At 40.4% G+C, this 26,840-nt stretch overlaps 1 protein-coding gene across 16 annotated transcripts in view; it reads left to right on the forward strand.

Moving 5' to 3' along the window:
- Window positions 1-24,218, forward strand: part of MCTP2 (multiple C2 and transmembrane domain containing 2) — a 122,273-nt gene extending 98,055 nt beyond the window's left edge. For 15 of the 16 annotated variants that reach the window (XM_054837048.1, XM_054837047.1, XM_054837049.1 and 12 more), the window contains 6 exons: window positions 491-613; window positions 3,525-3,566; window positions 13,646-13,755; window positions 16,098-16,207; window positions 18,353-18,450; window positions 20,750-24,218. In XM_054837048.1, the coding sequence (XP_054693023.1) occupies window positions 491-613; window positions 3,525-3,566; window positions 13,646-13,755; window positions 16,098-16,207; window positions 18,353-18,450; window positions 20,750-20,818 (552 nt within the window). In that variant the 3' untranslated portion in view covers window positions 20,819-24,218. The remainder of the gene's footprint in view (window positions 1-490; window positions 614-3,524; window positions 3,567-13,645; window positions 13,756-16,097; window positions 16,208-18,352; window positions 18,451-20,749) is intronic. The other variant, XM_054837051.1, reaches the window with a different exon arrangement.
- The last annotated feature ends 2,622 nt before the right edge of the window (window positions 24,219-26,840 follow it).

Genomic DNA, 26,840 nt, shown 5'->3' on the forward strand with positions numbered 1-26,840 from the left:
GTGAAGCTGCATTTGCTCATCATCCCTTGTGGAGTGACGAGGGAACTGGATGGCTCCTGTTGCACAAGAGGAAGAAACTCTCCTCTAGCCTGTGAAAGACCCCTGGCAATTAGGGTTTGATGAAGTGGAGCAGGTTTACCTCTGCAAGTGGGTCTGTTATGCACTAGCACTAAGGACAAAGGGCTTTCAGGCTTGAGGGGGTCCCAGGAAGGAGTGAATAAAGCCTTCAGGCTAACCTTATGCTCATGGCCTTGTACTTCCCCAGATACAGGGGAGGAGGAGCTAACAAATGGCAGCCTAATGGATTCAGACAGAATAGAAAGAGAGCACACTTTGTGAACAGATTTTCTTTGCCAAAATAATAATATGAATGAGGTTAACAGAGATTCAAGGATGAATGTATATAGGGATAATGACTGAAGGGCTTTCTTATATGTCTTCCTCTTTAAACACTTGTATGTATTCCCTTCTGCTGCTTTATTTCTCCCAGGTATTTGTGGTCACTGTCTGGAGCGTGGAACTGTACATGGTGCCCCTGGCTCTTCTGGTGCTCTTTGCATACAACTTCTCCCTCGTCACAACAGGGAAGGTCAACAACACCCAAGATGCCCAGGCAAGTAAAGTGGCAGTAACATTTCTGGCAGCCCCAGCTTGAATTTGCCCTTGAGCAAAATGTCATGCATTTTAATGGTATTAAGCTAGTTGTGTAGCTAAACAGCATTTTTATTTCAAAGTTACTGAAAAGAAACCTCAAGCCTCTCAATTTTCTTGATTCAATTCAAGCAATAAACCATTCAGAGTAGTAGGAGAAGATGAGAACGTGTAGGAGGGGGATTTCACTTACTAAGTAACTACAAAAGCTTTTAACTAAGTTGAATTAAGGAGGACTTACAAAGCGACAAGTTCCTAAAACCCATGCCCCTACTGCTCTTACACTTTGCATCATGCTGATGATTCATGATTCACAGAAGAGGAAAGTCAATAGAAGCTGAAAGAGAAGTGAGTTGTTTTTAAACCTTGTCCTGTGATCTGAGACTTTAAGAAGCCCTTATTCCTCCTTCCCACCCCGCACTTTTAAATGACAATTGCTTTTTTCCCCCCAGAAATTTAGCCTTTGTTTTTTTAACTTGATCTGGGAAAAAAAAAAAAAGAAATAGATTTAAATACAAAAGTAATTACAACATGTGTGGCAAAGTGCTACTGTTGGGGTATGAAATACTGTTTGATGTTGACCACTGTCTTTACTTACATAGCAATGGTAATTGTAGTTAGGAATGAGAGTAAATTCATGGATGTCCATAATACTCTGTTTCTAAATGTGTAATAAGTACAGAAATGAAATACAGACCAAATTATAGCTTCCTTCTAACTTTTGATAGAGATGATTGACATTTGTACCCATGAATAATACCTTTACCCAAACAAATCAGGTGGATTTTATACAAAGAAATAATATCCTAGAATTAAAAAGGTCAATAGCTGGTTTATTAGTTTTAGTGAGAAAAGTTGCTCCTAGTTCAGTTTTCACCCATTCCCAAGTGGAAAGATTGTTAGAAAATAGGGAAAGTTGCATTATCCAGACCAGGACATAGACTTGATTTGAGAAGAAATGGTGAAAGAAATGCTTTTCTCCAATTTCAGCCAATTCCAGAATAATGTAGAGAGATATTGTGTGTCTTCAGTGAGGACTTTATTCATCAAGAAAATGAGAACTTCCCATGTGGGAGAATCCCAGGCAAACAGGTGGTTTTGTTTTTAATACAAAAGATGATATAAAATAATAATAACTTACCCAGGAAAAAAATGCATGGAGAATACTTTCCAGCACCCAGCACTCATCCTATGGTGAGTTTGTTGCGTGTTCAAGTGAGGAGGGTCTCACATAAGTCAGCAGAATTAAGCAGTACTTTGTTCAGGTGGATGCTACAAAAAGGCTCTATCTGAAAATACAAGTTAATTGTAGTAATACTGAAGAAAGGTCCACCAGAAAGTTGGCCTTTTTCCGGTCACATGCATCCTGCAAGCAACACGATGCCGTGAAATTCAGGGGTGCATTTTGCATAAGCAAAGTTACACATCTGCCTAAGTGCTTTGCAGGATTGGGATCATATGGAACAAGTAGTCAAAGTGCCTTTAATATTACCTGATTTCTTTTTTATGTGTGTCTATGATTCTAACCATCTGTAGGTCAAAAACAGGCAATCGGGTGCTACCTCTAGTCAAATCTGTCCTGCAGATGAGAAAAGGTTTTCTTCAAAATACCATTGCTTTTTATACAGTCATTTATTTTTTGCTTCTTCAGACCTTGGCTGCATGTGCGCTACCTTTGGTTTTTGCGTGCCAGCATGTACATTGCATGTATGTAGAGGAATGCGAGCAACAGCCTTTGCAAAAGTGGACCTCAAATTCTCTCTGATTTCTGTGCTATAAAATGGGAATAAGAGTATTAACCTTGTACACATGATCCAGTTGCCAGGAGACTGAATTCGTGAATATTGTTAAAATGGTTTATGATTTACAGATGGGGAGCTTCTATAGAAATGTAAACCATGATCAGTGTTAATTCAGCTGCTCAGGGTATTCCAGAGAGCCAAAGAATAAATCTGGGTATCTGAGCTCTCAGTACCTTCTGCATACTAGATGCTTTTCTGGGAGGAAAAAAAAAACAACACCAAAAAAACCCAAACAAACAAACAAAAAAAAAAACCCACAAAAAACCAGCCCCAAAACAAAAGCACCCGACCCCCCTCCTAAAAAAACCCAAATCCAAAACATCTCTTATTGTGATTCTTCACATCCTTTGCATGTTTGCTGTATTTAAACTTGTAGTATATAGATTCAAATGTACCTATTAAATAACAAAAAACCCCTCAGAGGACCCTGTTAAAGGCTCATCTTATTAAATACCCGAATTGAAAGCCAAATGCTCCCAATTTCAAGCCTTAGCCAAGCCTTTTGTTTTCTCCCCTACCTGTCAGCGTAGAAGTTAAAGGAAGGAAATAATGCTGTGTAGAATCTGACTGTGATTCGTGAGATTGATTATGTTCATACTAATGTATTTTCTAAAGTCTAATGTTTCAGTAATGGCCCTAAAGGGAGGGAGCAGTCATTGTAGCAGTGAGGATGGAACAAGTTGAGTAGAGAGTCCTCAGCCTTGACATAATGGCTGGTTCATTTGTCAGACTAAGAACAAAGCTGTTTACAGACACTAAAAGTTGGCAATGAATTTGAAAGCCTGTTGCCTTCAAACTACTGGACACAGCCACTAATGCTTTATTTAGACTTAAAATTTGTATGGGGTATTGCATGCTTTGTTCAGGATATCACGGAGAAAAAGGAGAAGTCCTTGAATACAAAACATTATTTCTGAAAGGTGAAAGTGGTCGGGTTTTTTGATGACTTGCAATAGAAGTGGGAGAAAACTGTGTAATGAAATGTTGTGGGAGTATCATAAGCTTTCTGAGCATTGCTTGTCACTGAAAAATAAGTGTAGTGTTTTGTAATATGGACATCTGCTTTTGCAGGAGCTTGTGGGCTTGGATGAAGATGAGGATGAAGACGATAAGGTAAGCATATCTCACAATTGTGTTAGCTAGAATCAGGAGGAACGTGGGAGAGCACAAACCCACCATCCTATCTCTACGAGATCTTAATTTATTATCTGTATTAACTGGGAAAAAAATTGTGACCAGTTTGCCAATTGGCAAATTTGAAAGTATGAAAAGATTGGTTTGTATAGCGTTCAACAGCGGGGTTACCTACATGAGCCCTCCGAACACTAATTCAATCTGAGCAGTCCCCAGTTTGTGCTTGAAGTCATAACAGACGCATGTTCATGTATGTGCTCTTATAGGTATGTGTATGGGTGGATGAGGTGCAGAGACATGTATGAGTATGTAAAATCCCCCATCACTTCCATTTTGAGTGTTGGATGACATTCGGTACTAATGGCTTTCCCCAAATGATTTGGCATTTCCATTTCTGTAGGCCACAATTGGTGTGATTTGTGGAGGACTGGTTAGAATTTTCTCAATATTTCTTTCAGAGCCTGAGAAAAAAATGATTTCAGTTCATCGGCTGAAATGTGGAAAGAATTGGAATTGGCAAGGCCTGTTTCTTATTTTATTGGAGCATACTTATTCATTCTACTATGAAAAATTCATTTTTTTTCAAGTTTATCAAACCACAGTGACAAATGATAAAAGGATTAGAGGGCATGACATATGAAGAAAGATTAAGAGAACTTAATGTATACAGCTTGAAAAAACATAAGTAAGTGAAGGAGGATCTGATAATCTATAAATACTCTAAAGCTAAAAGGTGAGGAATTATTTAACGAGCAACAGCATGCAAAGGAACATTAGCTGTTAGGAAGAAAATGTTCACAAGGCAATGTGAAACTTTCAAATTGCATGCTAAGTTAATAAGCCCTTTCTTGAATATTCTATGTTTTAAGACTTTTACAGTGAAATTGTTGATCATTGAGAAGTAAATCAATACCACAGTTAGCAAGTGCACCTTAACTCTTCTCAGTCACAGACACTAGAATTGAAGCCTAGCAGACTAATTGATGGGAATAGTTATTTAAATTTAACCTGCTCTTCTGTGGTGGTTATATTTTAATGAGCAACCAGAAATTCATCAAAGTTATAAAGTGAACTTTAGACAATCTAGCTGAATTACAGGTTGCTTGCAACACACAATAATTGTTTAAATGTTCTCATTTATAATTCACTGTTTGCATTGTAAAATTGGTCAACTAAATGGATCAGTATCTGGAACTCATCAGAAGCTGCTAAATGAAAGTTGCATCCTTTTCAAAGGAGTACTGTGTATCTCTGAAAGTCAGTAATTTCTATTTTGTGGGTACCCAAAGCTAAATACCTGTAAATGTTGACCCTACATCTTATTTGAGTGATGGCTAAAGGTGTAACTTATTTGCTGGAACCAATCCCATTTACTTTCTTCTTTTTTTAATATTCCTCTTTTTCATTTGCAAGTGCTGAGTTGGGGAAAAAAAAGTAAAAATATATTCAATAGGTATTTAATCCTCTGTTTCCTGTGGTATGCAACACATCAATTGCTATAAAGCCAAAATATTCTAGGTCAGGTTTACCCTAGATATAACGCCAATGACTTTGCTTCTCTCTATAAATACAACTGGGTCACTTAAATATGGATTAAATCACTTTGCATTTTTGCTGCATGCCCCCCCCCCCCACTAAACAACTTCACTGTCATTTTCTTTCTTGGTTTCTTTTAACCAAGTGCGCAGGTTTGGGAAAACTCCTGAGAGTCAATGTTGAGCTGCTGATGATTTGGCCCTACCATTTTGTAATCGTCATGTCCTCTATCTCTGTTTCATGCGCTGTGACTCTGAAATGGAGAGCTAGTAGAAATGGCTAAAGCTACTCACAGTAGAAACTTCCAGCAGGCTTTCTCATCAAGATAACACTTTATATCCCAACATTACAGCAATAATAATACATAACTTGTATTAATTGATATAATAGTGTTATGGGTCTATGGAATTCTGACACAGAATTACAGGAGAGAGAATTGCCAGCCACAACATGTGTCCCATGTCATGTGCTGTGCAGCATTGCCTTAATGTCTTCGTCCTGTGCTGGGTAGATCCCCTCTGCATCAGTGACGGACCACGCTTGCACTGTGATGACTTGCATCTTTAGTACATTAGGTTATTCTAAGTGACTTTTCCAAGTCTGAGGGTGGCCGATGCTCTCTAGGGAGTGTAAGAAAAATGTAGTTTAATGACATTATCTTATGGCAATGTCAACATTTAAACAGACAACTATACTTTAAAAAGAAGTCTGTGTATTTTTTTTTCCCCCCTCTAATACAAGAGCTCCTAAAGTTGAAATCTGCTAGTTGGGTTGTGGTATACGAGGTCACTGTTTCTGTTTCCTATCATCGTGCTGTATCAAAATACTCACACACATAGCCTTTCTGGGTTCTGCTGCATGTTAGACATAACAGACCATGCTTCTGGGAATTGTAACACACCCTCTCAGAGATGAACTGTTTACAAATTATAAATACACAGACACTTAGTTCAAAAACCCAAGAGCAGATTAACTCCCTCCACCTAAACTATCTGTCTTAAATGACAGGGCTTAATTGCCAACTCCCCCTTTTTTCCCCCTCTCCCCTCCCCAAATACCAGCATGGAGGACTGTAAAAGATAAGAGAGCTCTGTCCCTTTGGCACAAGCTGTTTGGTGGATGAATGCCTTCTCGGATTCGTGCCATCTTGGACATAGAGTTCAGGCTGTGTCGTGTCAGCTCTGGGGTCTGTCAGACTGTCTGAATAAGAATTGTTTTTAAATTACATCACTGAAACATCTTTCTCCCGCCAGCAGAAAGGTATAGACAAGTTACATGCAGCTCAATGTGAGTTGTCTGATCATTGACCATTTCTATTTATTTTACTTTTTTTCCTTTTTTTCACAACGACTGTAGAGCTTCAAGAGCAGACAGTTACCTTGTTGAATGAGTATCATAGCATGGGACTGGAAAGAGTTTTGGAGTCTTCTCATGATTTTAAGTTACCTGGATAAAAGCTTGCATCTCCTACAAAACAGACAAAACTTAAATTACTACTCTTTCCAGGGCTGGTAATTAATTCAAAAGAAAATCAGAGACAAAACTAAAGCAACAACAATTCCTCTTTTGGTTTTTTGGTGAGTTTTTTTGGTGGTTGGGTTTTTTTTCTTTTCTTGGAGGGTTCCTATCCAGTGGTGAGCCAACGTAGCCCTGCTTGGCTAGTGGGATGTAATAGGGAAGAATTGGATGACAGTGTAGCTTTTAGCCAAGTTATTTGGCAACTTCCAAGAAATGTTTAGTATCTCATGTATTGGAAAAAAGATAATTGGGGGGGGGAAAAATCTCCAAAGAAGAAAAATCCAATGTTTCTAGTGTAGGAAATTCTCTGTCAAAAATAGGTACCCAAAAATATACAAAGCACAGTTCAAAAAGACTCCAGCCAAACAAATTAAAGTCAAATTCATCCAGTAGCAAACAGCTGACATTTTCCATTTGAGTTAGATTCAGCATGTGGAAACCTTCCGTATGGATCTTATTTGTACGGGTGGATTACGATGAAAATTGCATTAATTTACTCCACAGTAAAGGTCAGTAATTGAAACATGAACCAAGAGTCTATTGTGTAAGATGCTATATCCCCATACTTAGGAAAGGTCATTCAAGACAATATAATCTCATTGTTTTCTTCCATGGAAGTATAAATAATTTCATTAGTTTTTCTTTTTCTCTTCAATACAACAATTGCAATATCATATTTCAACATCTCCCATTAAGATTGCTGAAGAGAAATAATGGTAAAGACTTGAAAATACCTCATGATACAGAGGGTATGTTCAGACTAACAAGGAGCACCCACCTTCTCCACAAAATTATGGGCAAGATCATGTCCTAAAAAAACCCAGAAGGTGTGGTTTTGTGTAGGCGTGGACTCCCTTAAATCGTTGTTCTTTCTTCAGTTGGGTCTTTGTGGCTCCTCTCTCACTGCTTCCTAATGAGTCTATGCACAGCCCGTGAATACATTAGTGATGGAGAAGCCGAAGGGACAGATTCTGCTACTTGCCTGAGCTATGCTTGGTGCAAAGCTGGAGGATGGGACGCTTCTAAGCACACGTAATCATCTGGTCTTGCAACCGTCTTGACTAAAGTGGAGTATAAGATTCCAGGTATCACTTAAGACACAATTATAGCTTCTGTAAGTTTTCTCCAAGCTTCTTATTAACCTAATCAACTTCTGGTTAAGACAGAGTGCAGGGATTGCTCTGGTTGTGCTTTGCTTTTTGTTTGGGAACCTCCTGTGTACAAGAAACTGGAAGATAAATGGTCTGTTGTTATTTCTTATTTACACTGCAGCATTGTTTAGGACTGCTCTTATCCATAGGTATCCCATAAATTGGCACAATCCTTGTCCCAGCATCGTGACCCACCCATTCATAGGTTTAGGTGTGATGGGAGAGAGGAATTGTAAGGAGAGACTTGCAGAGGACTTTTAGACATCCTGGGGGCTGTGGTCCTCGTGCTCTGGAGGTAGCTAAGTCAACACTGTAACTTCTCTAAATCTGTGCGGGAATATTAAGTAGCACTAGTCAGGTCACTGAACCAAGCGCATAAACCTCAGGGAATTCTTGTCCCATAAAAATTCCAACTATTTAAAATGTTGTTAAAATTTCTTTTGAATCGGGCAGATTTATGAATAGATCTTTCTCCTATACCCCAAATTACTAAAGGTCATTACCTAGATTATAGACGATGATCTAGTAGTTTAAGTCTAATCACCATGTGATTGTTCTTAGGTCTCATGTATTTCCAGTAATATTCCACTTATTTTGACTTATTTTGACCACACTTGTTTTCTTTCCCCTTCCCTTTTTTAAATCAAAGATGGCTGATGACTTTTTATCTCCATTCAGGCTTCTTTCTTGTGTCTTCTTATGCACACGTTCCGCACCTGAATGGTGCTTTACTCTGTTGTGACTACCAGTATTGCTTTAAAACTTGAAGCAATGCCACCAGACTGTGTTACTTTACATGTCTATGAAAACGTGAGCAAGTACAGAAAATGCCTCTTTAGCCCCCTGCATTTTCACGCCTGTGTAGAGAGAAAGCAACAGAGTTATGACCTAAGCCTCTCCACGTAAGCTTTTTCTTGGGTTGGGCTTAGGAGACTTTTGCTGCTCCTCTGTGCGCAGTTGAGATTCGTCTAATGTAAGCCAAGAAGGTGTAAGCATTGCTGAACAAGGTGTGAAGTGGTCATCTTCTGCCTTTTAGCCAGTGTTCCCCCAGCCCTAGCTGTAGGATGATGTGCCATCACTTTTAAAATGTGTCCTTTAAGGCCGATGGTGCTCTCCTTCATATCAATCTGAAGTGATTCTATTGGCTCTGGTGGAATTATTCCAGATTTCACACCTTTTTAACTGAGAGCATAAATTGACCTGTATGTGTTGCATTTCCTCTATTTGGTAATTATTTCAAGTACACTCAGATTCGCTAAATTTCCACAGCCAAGCAGGCACATTTGCGGCATGGTGTTAATAAACAAAAAGATCCTGTGATGCACAGTTTTGGGACTGCACGAGGCAATCGCTCAGCGTTTGTCAGCCGTCCTCTCCTCCACACGCAGCAGACGTTGCGGCACAGGGCAAGACAGTGACTCAGCAAGGCAGATTGCTGGGATCCTTTCAGCCGCCTGTGGCTCCCACCAAAGGCAGGATCCAGTTCAAGGTTGCTGTGGTGACTATTTTCAAAGCTCTGCCCGGAATTCATTTTAGCTACCAAGAGACTGTCTGTCACTCTGTGGCTACCACCTCCCACAGGAGCTTCGTTCTGCTGCTAGACTGAAGCTGTTAGTGAACCATTCCCTGCAGACAATAGAGGCCAGTGGTCTACTGTTTATACTCAATAAAATCTTTTTGGTTTCCAAAGTTCTTCATATACGACTCTTTTGGCCTTAAAGATGTTGTTTGGCACAGATTTTGCTGGACACACCGGTAAGGTTGGAGTTCTGTAGTCTGGCACAGAGCAAGTTGCAAGTGAAATCCAACTTTGGCTAAGTCTGCTTTTCTCTAAATAACTACAGAACTATTAAAAAACCAGAATAGTAGTGGAGCAAAACGGCATGCATGCCTGAGCTTTTTTCCTTTCTTTCCCCTTTCCATCAATCTTGTTTGTTGCTGATACACTGGGAATTCATATCTGGTATGTGGGATAAATCCTGGTAAAACATTGCCCTAATGTGCTTGTCTCAGCAGTGGCATAATGAGATAGCTTCTGTAAAAAAGCTAATCCTGAAATTTAGGCTCAGGGTTAAGCAGACTAACTCTTCAAATTCATGAAGATATTCAAGATTTTCATTCCTTAGTTGCCTGTATCCTGTTTTCTTTCTCCTTTTGCATTAATACCAATTTATTTTTTTCCTCCTCCCCTTTTCCTCATCCTTGCCCCCAAGTGTTCTTCAGCTTTTATATATTGAGTTTCCCTTGGCATGCGAAAAATCTGCTGATGAATACCACTTGTTTGAAAGTTGTCTGCAAGATTTCTTTTTGTGCAAGTGTTTTATATGAAATCCAAGCGAGCAAGTATTTAGAACTTAGGCTTGAGCCTAAGTTTTCAGTTGTGCGTGCCCCATATTTTACACACTTCCAAAGCCTTCATCGTTAATTTTGTGGATTTTTGATGGTTTCTTTTGCAACTGTCCCTGAATGTCTGGGAGCGGCATAACGTAGGGAAGGAAAGGAAGATCACAGAGCTGTACTAATCCTTTAAGTGCGTTTACATGTCCTGTTTATTAACTGTTACATATTTCAGAAACAGAAAAATCTAGAAGCACCTTTCTTTCATCACAGCAGAGATTTGGTGTCTTGATTTACAAGTTTAAGTTGATGTATGATAGCTGGACACAAAAGATTTAATTTCTGAATTTGCTGGCTGTTGTATGTTTGGTGTTTTGGTTTGTGTTTTTTTTCTTCCCCTGACATGCTTAATCCTTTGTAAGACCCCTTTTGTGTTTTAGTTCAGGCAATTAATGTAGAAATGAAGGTTTCTTAAATCAGGATATGCGAGGAAGATTTGAAGTAACACACTGATTATATAATTAATTCTCAGTTGTAAATTCATTTTGATGGAGTTAATTCTTTCCCAGAGGCTGAAGACTAGTTTTGGTCCACCCACAGTGCTGTAATCAGCTAAAAAAGAAAGAAGAAAAAGGCCTTGAAGGAATGGAAGTTTCACGACTGGTTTTAGGAAAAAAAAAAAAAAATGCCAGAAACAGGCAGGATATTTTATTTTTAATTCAAGCAAAGTTTCTGAGCTGTGATTTTGAACCATGGGTATCCAAATCCTGTTTTCAAGGAGCATAATATGTCGAGTTCCCAAAAGAAATCAGAAAGGAACAATACCTGAGGAGGATGGAGAAAAAGTATCTGAGTGTTGGGACCTTGCACAGATGGGGAAAGTGTGTTTAATGGAAGATGTATTTAGGATCATTTTTTACATCTTCCACAAATATGGTAATACTCAAATATAGCTTTCTGTATGACAGTTGCCATTTACTAATAAATATGGACCAGTGACTGTTGTCTTGATGGACTATGAACTCTCTTACTGCTTCCAACAGTCTTTTGTGAGGTGCTGACTTCAGAAAGCATAAACAGCACTCCAAAACCTAAATAATTTGGAAAATCCTGTTTGTCATACTTCATTTGTCTGCTGCTCTCTTGCTTAACCAGTGACCTAATCATCCTGTAGATGTGTTTAGACTGCAGGTTTCCAGAACAAAACAATAATAACAAAGAAAAAATGTTGACAGATTTCCAGGATTTTCAATGATTCTGCACACATATTGCAGTGTATACTGCTAGGGCAGTTGCTAGCCTGTTTTAGTCTCTAATAACTTTATTTCATTTACAAGGCTTTCTAATCCCAGTCTGTCTCTGCCTTTTCCTTGGTTGGGCATATTTTGTGTTATAAATTGAAAACGCCATTGTCTAGGGGTGATTTTAGCATGCGTGCTAGGTAAGAATATGCACGCAATTGTCGTTATATCCTAGGAACTGGTAGTTTCTGTCTCATTTTTTTAGTCCGTTTGGTGGCTGCAGCAGAAGTTATGTTGTGTTGGTTAAACTGCATTATCACCACATTTCTAAGCTCAGTCGAAGACGTGTAAATGAAGTCAGCATGATGCAGATAGAGCTGACAGATGATCTTCCTTGCAGCTCTGGGTAGCAAGAGTAGGCTTGCCCTGGAATATCACTTTATCTAAAGTGGTTTCTTTATCCCTCTGAATTTGGACAGAATGAAATTCCCATTGGCTGGTTGTCTATGAACTGCTCCCCAACTTCTACTTCCAAGTTTGGTGTAAAAAAGCCAACTATGGCTAAGGGACCATTGTACCATTCTAGGGAGTGAATAGTTAAATATATTCTTAATGTGTCATTTACATTTGAGCCTAACAAGGTTATAACTGGAGTTGTGTGAAAATGACTTTTTGGTGCTATTTTCACATAAACTGACTATTTATTTATTTATTTTGTTCTGGGGTTATTTCACACCCCAAGGGTTTCATTTTTGTTGGTTGTTTTATTAATGTGAAAATACTCATTTTCACACCCAAACGTGTGATTATTTAAAATGCTGCTTCTATTCATTGTGCACTCACTTGCAACCTAAAGGCAAATATTCAAATGTCTGGAGCTTGTCTTGATAACTCCGTGGTGGTTTTGGTTGGCTTTTTAAACTCAAAAATTACTGCGAAGAGAAACGGGCAGTAAGTCGTTCAAAGAGTTACAAGGGCTGTGCTGTTATGTCTGCCTCTCAGCATCCAAGGATGCTTCCTGTGTTATTCCAGCACACGACGCCGTAGCACGGTGCCCTCTCGTACGCACAAACCTCACAGCACAGTAGTGCCAAAAGGCCGTAGCCATGAGCCTTCATCTCTCTGGCCCAATGTGACTTTAAGTAGCCTCTGACCCTCTCTCCTACATGGAGAAACAACGTGGGTTCACAACGCAGAAGCAGAATTGCAGCAGTGTTGATCCGAGTGTAAGCCCTTGCTTACTCCCACCCACGCTTTCCCCTGCCCTGGCTCATGAAGACCACGGAGAACGTGGATGCAACTTGTGTTTTACCAGCATCTCCCCTCTCTGGGCACTGACTGGTTAAAACACAACTTAAAATGTCTTTTTTTTTTTTTTTTTCTAAATTGGGCTGATTTTGGAGAGTCTAAATGTGATGTAAAATCAGTGTCCAGGGCTCTGCGATTTGTAATAAGTGAATGTTTTGCTGATTTCTTGCTAGAATATCTGCAACCACACCAATTTGCATGCCTGTATATGTGTTAGATTGCTGGCAAAGAAATGCTGAATGCTGATAATTGTATACTGATTTCCAAGGCTGATTTAAGTCATTTTTGATTTTTAATTCATTCTGTGCTTCCTTTTTATTTCTGCACATGTGTAGTAATGTCCTGTAATGTTGTTGCCTAAAATAAACGGTAAGAAATGAAGTTGTGAGATGGCTGCTGTAAAAGGAAAATGACATTTTTTCCTCTGATTCTTTTTTTTTTTCAGTAAAAGAATAGGTCTCTGTATACAGAATGTTCAAAAAAAATATTGCATTCACTATCTTGCTGCTAATTTATATACAGAAAACAGCATGGCTGTTCGGAGTCTACAAAGCTCAGAAAAGTGATATTCAGAAGTTCTACACAATAATATTCTTGTTTTTGAGAAGCACTGAGCACCCAGCACTCCTCTACAGGTTAGCTGGACTCAGGGGTGCTCAGCACCTCTTCTGGTTTGGGATGCAGCTGGGCTCTTCAGTGAAAGCCTGATCTGAGATCCTGCGGTCAATTTGTGTGAGAATAAACCTCTACTCACGGGCTGAGGAAAAGGAAGAAAATATAGGGATCTGTATGGCTTCACGTTAATTGTATATGATAAACCCAGAGTGTGTGTTCTCTCCTTTCTTCAGTGATAGACTCGAGTACATGGATGCATCAGCGGTACTGGGAATCTTTCTTCATATATCTGTGAACATGTTAGCATATACTGAATGTATAAAAAGTTTTGGTTTTCTTTTGTTTTTGTTAGGAATCTGAGAAAAAGGGGTTAATTGACAGAATCCATATGGTCCAAGAAATCATCATAGCTGTTCAAAGCATCCTAGAAGAAGTAGCATCATTTGGAGAGAGGATTAAAAAGTAAGTGATACTTTTTTCTTGCTTAGCCATGATTTTCAATGAAGCGAAGCCAGGAGGACTGAGGTAGAATGAATTTCATGCTCCAAAAATGACTACAAGGTGCAGCAGGAGAGCCTGTCCAGTCCTACCACCATTCCTTCTTCTCATGGAGTCCTTTACTCCAAAAACCTAGAGAAGAGGAGAAGCCATGTGCTCTGCTGATGTAGCTCTCACATTCACCCATTTGCTGAGATTTCTGGTCTCATCCGTCTGTGATGGGGTAGGGAGTCATGATGCCACACAAGGGAAAATATTGCTTGAAGATGTGAGCACAGAAGTATCAAGGCTTTTTATTTCCTTCACAGAAAGTAGGTAAGAATTGATCATTGGTGTTGCCTTTCCCACGCCCTCCCTGCCCTGGCCTGGTTACAGGGGTTACCAGTCACTTATTTCCATGGCCAATGCATTGATGTTTTTCTGTCTTCACCATTTTGAGCTGTCTGCTTCCTGCTGGTGCCACAAAGAAGCCCGAAAGGGGTTTTCTGGGTCTCGTTGCAAGGGGAGGCAGATTAGGGTGTTCCTGACCTTACGAAGGAGGGAGGTGAAGAGCCTAAAAAAAAAATTCCATACATAAACTTTTATAACCCGATCTTTATTGGAGCTTAATTGACCCACATTGTTTTCTGTTTTGAACACAAAGTGATGGTTTGTGATCAAGCCACTCTAATGTGGAGCTGGGTTCAAGCTAAAAATACAGCAAGCGCATCTGCTGTGGTTCCATGCCGGACACCCCAGCTGGGGTGGAAGTGGCCCAAAGATGTATTCCAGTCTATGAACAGGGCACTGTTCTGCCCAGCTGCGTGGCAGGAAGACTCAGAGTGCTTAAGCACTATTAATTCTTGTATTCATTTTGGTAACAATGGTCTTAAAGAACACATTGGGTATTAATGTGGATGCCCGATGTAATTTCAGAAGAATTCTATTGTAACTCAACAGTAATGTACCATTAAAAATTTGCCACCAAAGTTTTTCTGTAAGTGACAGACTGAATTGTGCTACAGTTTCCGTCTGTCACTCTAGTTATACAATCAGAGGGAGTTTTAACAGTTTAACTGGATTGAGCTGTTTTGCTATTTTTTTTTTTTTACTTTAGCTTAAGCTAGGTTGATTGATAATGATGGGTCCTCTCCCACCTAACTTTACTTAATATTTAACATCTATTGAGGCTGAAAAGTAATTCTTTTAGCATCCTATTAATCTGTCAAGGGAAGTTCATCTTATTTTATAGCCTGATAAGTGGTCCATATTCGTTCTCTCTTCTTCCTACTCCCCGTCATCATGATGTGATGGAGTTAGCAGGCAGATTGTATGAAACAGAGATGCCCAGATCCGTAAATCCACCTATGGACTAATTGGCATTCCTGTAGTCCAGGTATCTCAATGTTTGGTGCATGCATGTATCTTACAAGGGCACAGCGTAGTAAAGTAACTTCAAAGATGCGTTAGCCATAGCTACTCGCCTTAAGTCCATCGTGGGCTTACAGATGAGTGGTCTGAGTGAAATGAAGTCCTGTTTTGTGCTACAGTGCTGCAACAGTCTGACTGCGGTGGCTGAGCCTCTTGAGAGTGCTCGTCTTCGGAAAAATCTGATGCAGCTTGGTGGTGGGCAGAAGCCTGGATTGCTGCTAGCATACTATAGTTTACCCAAGACAGCCTCCTATATACAGTATAGTAAGGAATTGTTGAAAACAAGGAAGTAGAAGCAAATATATAAATATTGAGAGATTTATATAGAATATTATTCCCTAATAGTATACAGAGAAATGATTTTAACTGAGCTTTTAAGGTTTAGCATCAGTCATAATTAATCCATTCCAAGTTATTGGAGGGGTTGAACCTGGCTACCTGCCACATTTGAGTCGTGCACTGACACACATCCCATGTCATCTCCACTGTGGCCCAGTGGAGCCAGCTCAGATGGCTTGCACCTGCGGCATGGCCTCGTCTCCAGATCAGATAATCTGTCCATGAATAATGGAGAGCTGACCGGTGAGCAGAGATGTGTAACAAGTGTGACATGTATAAGAAGAAACAAAAACAACGCGCTACATGCCTAACAACTTCACTGAGCTCCCCAGAGACTATCTTCTCTCTCCTTATCATGATATCTGCCTCTCAGATATCTCCCTTAATCCATTATAGCATCCAGATGCAGGAATCTGCTTTCCAAAGGGTCTGCAATTTACAGTGCATTTGAATGCAGCGAGCCCTGCAAACAGGTCATTAAATTATTATTGGGTAGCAGAGTACAAGCAGTGTCCAAGAGCAGAAACATTGAGAAGGATTATTTGTCGTCTTTACAGCACATTCAACTGGACGGTGCCTTTCCTCTCTGTCTTGGCGTGCTTGGTCCTGGCAGCAGCAACAGTTATTTTGTATTTTATACCACTGAGGTACATTGTTTTAATCTGGGGTAAGTACTCCACTGTGTCTCATTTGCATGCAATAAATACAATATATATCTACGGAATGAAATCAAACAAGCTTTAAATGACCTGTTACACAGACAATCAAGTGCTGTTGATTAGAGGTGAATAAATAGGCTATGAACTTCTTAAAATTACCATTTTTCCCTCCCCGGATGATCGGATGATCTACTTTTCTTAGGGTTCTTTATAAATTTCCAACAGCATCACAAAAGCAGCATTAGTTTAAATAAGCTACTTGCAATATTATTCTGCAGGAGAGAGACCTGGACCACGGAGGCTGGGACCCCAGGAACCTTTTGGGTCTTAACTCCCCCACAATCTGGAGGAGCAGTGTGCCCAGCACCCCATGGTCCCACCAGAGGCACTGGGCATCTCTGTCAGGGGTTGGAAGGGAGTTGTATGGAGGTGCGTCATGAAATAAAAGAGCTTTTAAAAATGAAAACTTTCCTGGTGGTGATATGAAGAAGAGTAAGGTTCTTTCACAAAAGGAGATGGCATTCCAGCTGCTGAAGATTTTCTTCATCTCAAAATGGCCTTCTATCTTATTTAGGATGATAACTTTTTATCTCAGCCTCGAGGTAAAAATGGCTGAGAAGGTAATGCAGGTAATCCTCACCGAACCGCTGGAGCTCAGCCCCGGTGAGGATCTGGGCTGTGGGGACCCCCTGCCGCCCTGCCAGGGCTGAGCCATCTGCCACTGTCTTGGCTCTCCTGGATGCTGAAAAGGGAGGGAATGAGAAGGTGGCAGTATGGAAAGCCAGTCTTGGGCAAAAAGTAAACGAAATAAAGGATTAAATCAAAGAAAACAAAGGGCAAAAGGGAAGGAGAAAAATTGCTAGGAGTAAAAAGTTCAGTAACAAAATATTGCTGTTCTGGTATGGAAGACATGGTGAGTACGTGAAAACTATACATTCGTTCAACATCATCTAGACTGACAGGGCCTTCAAATATGATACATGTTAAACAACTACCCTGTGGCAAGGCCTCAAAAGACCTTATGGTATTTTCTGTTTTTTAAAAATCAGGTACACAGAAAATTGTGTTGGCATTTTGCTACGAGTATGTGGCTTAAAAGCCGAATCTCAGATGTGAAGCAGGTACATTTCAGAGAGAGGAGGAGGCTGGAGCAGCCATCACATTTGAAATCACTTTCAGGGAAACTGCTATGAGATTTTTGAACAGGGACATGATGGAATTGAATGCTGTATTTTGATTCTCAGAAGCAACCAACGTTTGAATTTTTTTTGCTATTCTTTAAAATGGGTTAGCTGATTTTCTTCGCCTAATGATCCTTCTGCTCTTCTACCACACATTTACGTAGCCACACTACTGGTTGCTGTTTCTCAGTGGGGAAGTGGCAATAGGGTGTTAAGTGACTGCATTGGCAGAAGGCAGGAGCTGTGAAGGGTGCTCAGGTCTCTCCTTTTCTCATCCCAGTCCATGCAATAGAGATGGTGCTGGCTGAGGGCTGCTCCTCACTCCCTTTCCTCAAAGGCAGGAGAAGACCTCATGATCTTCACAGTAATATGAACAATACACTTCTATGGATCTTCCCCCACCAGGGACCACCTCTGATAGCTGAAGCATAACTAAATCCATGGAGAACACTGTTAGCGCTGTTGCTGCAGTTAATGTCAAATTGTTCGATATAAAAATAAAGTAAACCTTTTGATGAGTTTTTACAGTTTCTCACAGCATCATAACATGGCCTTTACCCTGCCCAGTTATATTCAGAGTCTTCCAGTTTCCTGGGCAAGAGGAGAGGGAATGTCTTTGGTCACGTAGGATAGCAGATTTAACAGCAGTCTCAGCTGCAAATTTGTGTATTCTCCCCACAGCATCCCCCAGAACGAATGCATGCTGCAATCTCTTTTTGCCACGTTGCTGACAACAGATGATCCCCAAAGTAGAGAAATACCTTTATAAATAATGTCTTCTACTTCCTCCAGGAGGCCCTTGTGAATGATTCCCCATGACAGGGAACATGTGCATGGCTTTAAGTCCGAGGCACTGTTTTCACACTAATTTTTACTTGTGAATTCCTCTCCCCTTTTTCACCTTGCCTGAACAATTTAGGAAGGAGGGATAGAAAGGGGTTGTATTATTTTGTTTGCTTTTTTTTTTCCTAGGCATAAATAAATTTACTAAGAAGCTTAGAAATCCCTACACCATCGACAATAATGAGTTCCTAGATTTCCTCTCCAGGGTACCATCTGATGTTCAAAAGGTAGGTAATGAGTGGCCACCACCAACAGAGGCAACGAGCGGCACTGAGAGCGGCTGGGTGCTCTGCTTAGGGAATACGATGCCAGTGCACTTTTGAATAACGGAGATAAGGAATTGGGGAAAATCCACAAAGGGAGGAGGGGGAGGGTGTTAGAAGAGAGGGGAGCCAAAATCCTTTGTCAGAAGGATAAAATGATTGCAGAAAAATTGTCCTGGAAAGACCTACTTTAAAATGATCTGGAAAATCACCCAGCACGGTTACTGAACTATGGTTTCTGTCACCTTTCTGCTCTGGTATTTGCACAGAGAGAAGAGAAAAATAGTCTTTTTGATAGAGATAACCATCCAAAAGGATTTGCTGAATTCTCACTTTTCTCAAGTCGGTGGGGGGGGAGGGACACAACACATTATTTCCATGACTTTGTGCTTGCTGTGGTCTTTTTCACATCAGCTGTCCCTCAAAATTCTTCCTCCCCACCCACCTTGAGCTCCAGGCCTCCCTTGGACAATGCTCTGCTCATCTTTTTCTTTAAAGAAAGCCTTGAGATGTGTATAAAATACTCTGCGGTTGATCAGATCAATCTTCTACCATTATGGAATTATAGCTTTTAATCTAACCGGAATCTATCCTCCCTCAATTTCAGTCAAGTCTCCTCTCTTCTTCTATTTCATTTAAACAACAACACTGTCTTCAGTAATCTCGCCTATCTTCCTGGAAATTATTTGAACAATAAGTCCTTTAGAATGTCAAGATCTGTTTATTTCTCTTGAAGGAAGGAAAATAGTCTCTCTGGGTAATGAAGCCACACAATATAAAGGATTCTTTCTTTTGTTTTAATCAACTGGAATCTGTGTCCTCAGGCCCTGATCTTGATGCCCTGGATCCCACTGACACTGTACCTTGCTCTGTGAATCGTGGTGCTTTCGCAGCGAGGTGCTGCTCACTGTGAATAAGGGGATCACAATCTCGCCTGTACTGATTTTACTCTGTTGGAGACAGAAAAATAATTGTCTACATGCAGTGTCGAGGCATCTGGTAGAAACAAGGTTGGAAAAGGCTTCTGGTGACATTTATCTCAAGAGGCCACCAGATTGGTTGGTGGCAGCACTAATAACTTGAGAGGAACCTCGCCAGAGACTGGTGGGAGGAAAAACCTAAACAGAAATGATCATAGAGACATTAAGCTTCAGTGTATTTTTATTTTTTTGTCATTGCTCTTGTAGAGCACACTGGATTTGCAGTGATGGTTTGCATATGCCCTTTTAGTGTTTATGTTTGAAGATAAGCTGCTTTTCTATTTATGCTTTATTTAACATTTACATTTATAACATTTCCTTGAGTGGTTTCTATCATTTTGGGATGCTTTGAGCTCTCCAGTGAAAATGATAACCATTTTCTATGGGAGGAGTGATAAAAATTCTTAGGATGGGACAAACCTTCTCAGAGTTTTCCACTAGTGCTAAAAATAGTGAGCCCGTGTGACATAGCCACATGCTCTAGTGAAAAGTCATCCACGGCAGCTCCAAAGCCCCTCTGCTTCATTTTACATGCTGTGTCAATGCATCGTCATTTCACTGTGGTACCGCAATGAGTTAGAAATTACCTCTGCACATTAGCCATTTACAACCCACATGTGTTGGACAAAAGAAAGAGGAAGAGTGAAAAAGGTGCCACGTTCAGCAAAAGTTTCCCTGTGTTTTCAATGGAAATACTTTCCTGTAGCACAACAGACAATTTGGAGATTACACCGTCCTTGTCAGTTTATCACATATGTTTTAACCATTATATTGTATATGAAATTGTTTTGAAAGGTGGAGGCAGCTTTGTCCAGGTTCTATTTGGGAAAATATTTTCCTTTTTTGAAATGATTAAATATGTCAGCATCCCAAGGTCTGTGTACCGTTTTGACAACTGTCATCTTCCTGCGTATTGGGATCCACTTGAATTGAAACTCCTGAGAGAAGTTTATTAAACTTACAGGTTAATGCCAGAAAGATAAGAAAAACAACTCCCAAACCAAAACAAACCTAAAAGATCTAGCCTACATTGCTGAAATCAGGTAGAACCCCATGTATCTCATTAGAAAAATCTGCTTTTAATATTTTCATTTCAAGAAATGATGCATGACTTCTCAAATCCTTCCTGCAATTAATCCCCCATGTTCCTGTGTTTAGAAAATGATTCATTACTTTTGAACCTTCCTTAGTTTCCCTTGGTTTGTCCTTGGGGAGCCATTAACACACACTGTAGTGAGCTAGAGTTACCTAACTGCAAACGTCATGTCTATTTGTTTTTACAGGTGCAGCATGCTGAATTGAAACCATACAGCAGCTCCAGTCCCATTAGGAAGAAGCGGAGTGCGCTATAGGATGCAGCGTGATTTCGGAATGCAGCATCTCCCTCTGTACCCCCTACACGTGCACACACGTTTCCCCCCTCCCCTTCTTGCTTCAGAACAACACTATAATCACCGTCACAGACTTTTTTTTCTTTTTTGAAGATGTGGGTTTTGATAAACACCTATCTTGGGTTGTCTTTTTTGGGTTGTCTTTTAAGCATAGAGTCATAGCCCAGAAAAGAGCAAGGTGGAATGTATGAACTGTTTTTTGGGGTGGGGAGGAAAATGGGACGGGATGGTGCATCTGCACCTTTTTTTGTTTCTTTTTTTTTCCCCCTTCGATTGTAGAGGCAAGGCTGGATGTGGCAGCACTCCTTTTAAGTAGAAAGACATAATTCCGCTTAGCGTAGCAGATCAGCTGAGCTGATGTGAGAAGATGCTCTGAACCAGTTTTTAACATATCCAACAGATTTACATTAAGATATGAAAGCTATTCTTTTCTGAGTTAAATCACTGTGCCTAGGAAGGTTTAAGCTCTGAATTAACGAGTCTTTGATACCCATCTTCTGTTCGAGCAGTGTACATTTTAAAAAGTTTTTTATCATAATTAGCAGAAAGAGCTAGGAGCTCCAACAGTATCTCAATATTTCATCCAACACTTGTGGGTTTTTCTTTTTCCCTTTTTTTTTTTTTCCTCCTTCTTTTTTTAAAGCCCACCCTGTGGTTAACTCTTTGGATACTGGAATCATCAGAGATCCATTGCTGGCAATGGATGCATGAGAACCTTCTGCCATGAAAGGATTAAGAGACTGTAGAAAAGCCTGACTCATTGACCTGAAAAGACTCTGTTGACTTGCCTTTTATAATTCCATCTCATCAGATATTTTCAGCATAGCTGTTGTTTTCCTGTCTAAATCCAGAGGGGTCAACACTACAGATCCAAGAGAAAAACACTTTATAGCCTTAAAGAAACAAGTGCTGGTGCAGAAAGAGTGCACGGTGCCCAAAGACATGGTTGTGCAATAGTGTGCAGGCTTTGGTCCACCACTGATGTCTCACTGGAGAAACTAAGAAATGAAGAGACAGGAGAAAGGACCTCACTTTTTATTCTGAGGAGAATGTGATTTCTTGCTTGCTTACCAATCTTTTAGTTATTGTGCTTTTGCTTTATATAATTCAGATAATCAGCATTATTCTGTTGTTTGACTGGGGAAATTGAAACACAGAATCATGTGTAAACCTGCTTAATTTTGGTGAGAGTGTAGCCCTCGGTCCTTCAGGTGCCGCAGGACGTTGTGGGAGCAACTTGCCACCGCAACGAGTCACTGGTAGCACGAGAGCTGGACTTGCTTCTTGTGATTCCCAGGCAGGTGTTACCGCCAGCATCCCCTGAGGTGGTTCGCAGTACAAAGAAATAGATAATCCCCAGAGACAGGTTTCTTTTTAATAAAAGAGGACTTTGGAAGTCATCTATTTAAAGGTAGAACGGGTAAAACCTTGCTTATGGGTCAGTGATCCAAATGGAGCCCCACTGCATGGTTCAGTAATGTGATCTTGTGGGCTTGTTGCATGAATTTGAAGACAGAAAACTAAAACCAGAGTATCTTCCACTGGATTATTAGCCAGATTCAGTGATTTTTCAAGAAGTTTGTTTTTTTCCAAGTAACAAGCCCCACTGTGCCTTTGAATGAGGCACATTTTCATAGACTTGATTGGATAAAGAATGTATTTTGCTCATGCAAAGCTGTGTGTAGCTGCAAATGGAAAGATAGAAAAAAAGATTATCCTGGTTTAAAAAGCCACAAAAATGCCTCTTTGTGTGCACGTGTGCTTGTGTACCCATGCGTATACAGAGTTGTGTATAAAGAAGAGTACATGTATAATGTATTTATAGGTGAGTGTGTGTGGGAAAATGAATGAATATACAGATTTAAAAACCTTGAAAATGTTTATGAAGAATGCCAAAGATTCTAAAGCTTATCATCTTGCGTCTGTTCTTCTTCATTTTGTATCTTTCCCGGCATGTCTCTCTGGCTGAGCCAGATCTCTGCATGATTTGATTTACTTCAAGTTAATGAAGCTGGTTGGAAAGAGCCTTGTAGAAATTATAAAATCTCCAGTAAATCTCCTTCTTGTACATACAATAGATGTCCATGGACCCTTTTTGTTAAACCAGTTTCTCAATCTTCTGTGTAAACAATGCCTCATTGTCTCGCTTTAAACTAGCATCTGGTTTATCATCCTGTAGTCTTGTCATTTTGTAAGGACCAAAGTCAGACATACTCAAGCAGGCATGTGAGAGCTGATCGTTGAGTGAAAACATTCAACTGCAGGAAAAATTGTTTATTTATTCAGAAGTTGGGACTGATACTTTAATAGTTGGGGTTTTATTTTCCTATAGATTTTTCCACGTGGAACTCATTTCGGTTTAGGAGACAGGGTGATGTCTTATTTTTTAAGTGTAGATATGTTGTGTTTCAGAATAATTTGTATTAGATTGTTATGCTGGAGCCATACCAAATGAAGGGGTTTGGATGGTCCAGTACCTATATATGTTGCAATGAGCTCTTTGTTTTGATAAATGCTGTTTGAGATGCAATAAAGATTTGAGGTTAAGCTGATGCTTTTAATTTATCTGGATTAGGATATATGTTTCCCATTCTTTCAAAGTGCTTACTGTGCTATAATGTTTAGTATCTGACCAGGTAAGCAAGTACATTGCCTGACAGTGCAGTGTAACAACTAACGCCTGAGGTTACTTGAAATGGAGACTGTGCTGCAGGAGGAGATGAGGTAAAGTCCTGCCCTACCTGTGTAGAACTCTTTAGTGGGATTTCCTAGGCCCTGCCTAAAGGAAAGGAGGGTTATGTGCATTTAGTGTACGCTCCAGTAATCAAACCCTTTATTCAGATTTTTCATTTGATTCTTAAAGCGAGAATATTAGTTGATACATATCTCTGTGTGTCCATTTGCCCATGTAAATTATCAGTTTTTGCATTGTTAATCTGTTCAATGTATAGCATGGAAATTAGAAACTTATATTTTGAATTTAAGGTAGGCATTTCAGTGCAAGAATATGTACATTTGCAGTCTAAAGTCTCTAAGACCAGAAGGCATTCAGAAATTTAAATCTAACTATGGGTCTCTTGGATGACGGTGGATTACAGAATCGTGGAGATATCAGAATATGACTAAACATGTCCACTAACTGTACAGTGTGTAAATAACTGGATTTGAAATATATGTGCAAATGCAATATGTACTCATGTTTGCCCAAACATACGCTGCTACTGAAGGTTGGTTTCTTGAATAATCATGAGTAGGACTGAGGACTCGGCTCCCCTGTGGATCACCGTCAGTAAAACTCAGTCACTGGCACGTGCCTTGTGGAAAGCAAGCAAACAACTGAATAAAGCAAAGTCGGTGGAAATGTCATGCACCTTTTCTTTTTTTTTTTTTTTTTTTTTTCTGCTTGCAAAGCTCCAATGTTAACCTTTGGCTGTAGCCGTTCCTCCCTCTGCTTCCCCTCAGTCCTCTCCCAAACCACCCACAAAGCGGTGGAGAGCTCAGGCTCTGCCCTGCTGACCTGGGGCTCCCACCTGGGACCAGCCACCCTGCACCCCTTTGCTTGGGAAAGGGAAAGTGCCCGTCCCCTAGAAATTAGACTGGCTGCTGCTAATTCACTGCCTGGGGTAAGAGTACTAACTCCTCCCTGAGCTGGGCTGTCCCACTAGAACCCAGAGACTTGCCATTTAATTTCCTGTACTCTACATGGGGCTATGTTTTATTTTATTTTTTTAACTTGGAGGGCCTGATCCTGCAGGCATTACTATGAGTGGAACTGGAGTTTTTTTCCCATCAGATGGGTAGGTTCAACACCAGGAAGGAATTTGGCGGCTCTGATGTGTTAAGAAAAAAATCGGCAGAATACATTCTAATCAAACCTTAACCTTTAGATTTCCTGTCCTTTAAACTAAGCTGATGGACTGTTTGGGAAATGTTAGCTTTGACTTTAGAGATTATGGCGTGTGTTAGAAGTGAATCCTGTTCTGACTTAATATTGTACGTATTTTAATCTGTAAAGCTACCTGTGTCAGGGCCCTGGTGCATCTACCCCTTCAAATCACACAGGGACATGATAAGAATATCTGCTCTTTAGCATCCTTAAAGTCAGAAACTTGGAAGGAAGCTGAGATACTCCAAATGACTGTTAATCTGCTGTATTGCAGATGGAGTGTTTTAATCGCTCTCAAATTGAGGTAAGGTAAACCAGGTGGAATTCCAGAATTTTGGGACTGTCTGCCTGATAGTTTATCAGTGGGGAAGACCCTCAGCAGCAACAGTAATTAGATAGTTCAAGGAACATGTGAGCAAAATATGTTTATGATTAAAGCAAATATTCACAAGCATTTAGAAATAATGTTGGAGTGAAAAAAAACAGCCTCTTGAGATTATAGCATTTTTAATCTACTTTATGACGCTTTGACTTAAAGCTGTGCAGCATTTCAAGAGAATTTAGAAGGACATTTTGTTTTGAATAAAAGACGTGCTCTTCTGACATGAATCATGAAACTGAGCATGGGGAAGCAGGAGGCGGCATTCAGGTCTTGGTGTTTGCAACAGCAGCAGCACCTGGGCGGGCACGAGTTCAAGTTCTCAGCGTGGCTTTAACCTGAGGGCTGGTGATTCTTGTTAAATTTTACGTGAAGGAATGTTGCCAATCGGTTCCTGCATGTCAGATTGAACACCTGCAACTTCCCTCTTGGCTGAACAAGATGGTATGCCTCTTACAGGGGAAGAAAGTAAGAGCTGGAAGACATGCTGGTGTAAACTTCATTTGTGCTGATGTCCTAATGCAACCAGCCTTCTAACCTCTTGAGAACCTCCTTGCAGAAGCAAGGTAGGACAGGCTCATAGACTGGGCACAAACATCTGGTTCTGGGTCTTCCAGGGCCAACTGTGGTCAGATTTAGATGATTAACAGGTTGTGCCTCACACTAGTGCTCGTTGGCTGCTAGAATGGCTCCATGAAGCTGTGTACTCACAGCTAGTGCATTGAAAGAGTTGCCTTCAGCCCATGAATGAAGGATAAGGCACTGGGCTTCAGTGATTTGAGGGGCAGACGGGTGGATATGAGCAGGGAACCTGTGCTAGGGACTGCTTCCCCAGGGAATGTGGGACTGCTTAGCTAGGGATTTCTCCTCTACACCTGATTTGTTGTGATCAAGTCACTAGCAGATGAATGAAGAAATATCTTCTGTTGATCTCTGCATTTTTGTAAGTTACTTCTATGACTGGGAAGAATATGAAACGTTTAACTGTCATCTGCCAACTGGAGATGATAAAACCTAAAGACTTGGGACTTCCACTTCCAAGTGCATGGTCAGCCTAGATTCTCCTTCAGTCCCAAAGGCATGTGAGAATCAAATGGTGCTGGACCCAAACTCCTTCAGAGAAGTGCAAAGTCTGCTCACCAGTATTGTTACAGTGATTTCAAAGATGCTGGCAAATACTTTGGTTGCATCCTCGATAGGGGTAAGTGAATAAAAGAGGGTTTGTCTTAGTGACACTAGCCTTTATTCCTAGTATGGGTATTTTTTTTTAAGGAGATCACCTGAAAAGAAGCAAACAAAAATGCATTATTGTTCTTTCTTGAGCAAATACTTGCTGCTACTTCTAGCTACTGTATGTGGAAGATGGGATTTGACTGCTTCTGAGGTCCTGAGTCTGTGCATAGCAAAACCATCTATTATTCACTTGTTCAGTACCGTCACCTCCATTTTCAAGTGGAGATGCACAGTGGAAAGAGCATATGTTCCTACAGGCAAAAAACAACTGTTAGTTCCATTGACTTGTGTGCTAAATTTTGCTTTGATCATGGCTGTCTGATTTCTTCCTCCGCTTTCCACCTGCCTGTGGTCGGCTCAGTCCACACTGTATCTGGTGCAGCACAGCAGCTACAACCTTAGAAGAAGGAGCAGGGAGGGGGGGAAGTCTCCCTCCATCTCTGGCAATAGACGACTTTACTGAAAGTCAATGCCATTCCCTTGCA

This window comes from Grus americana, chromosome 10, assembly GCF_028858705.1.
Source record: "Grus americana isolate bGruAme1 chromosome 10, bGruAme1.mat, whole genome shotgun sequence".
Taxonomy (NCBI): domain Eukaryota; kingdom Metazoa; phylum Chordata; class Aves; order Gruiformes; family Gruidae; genus Grus; species Grus americana.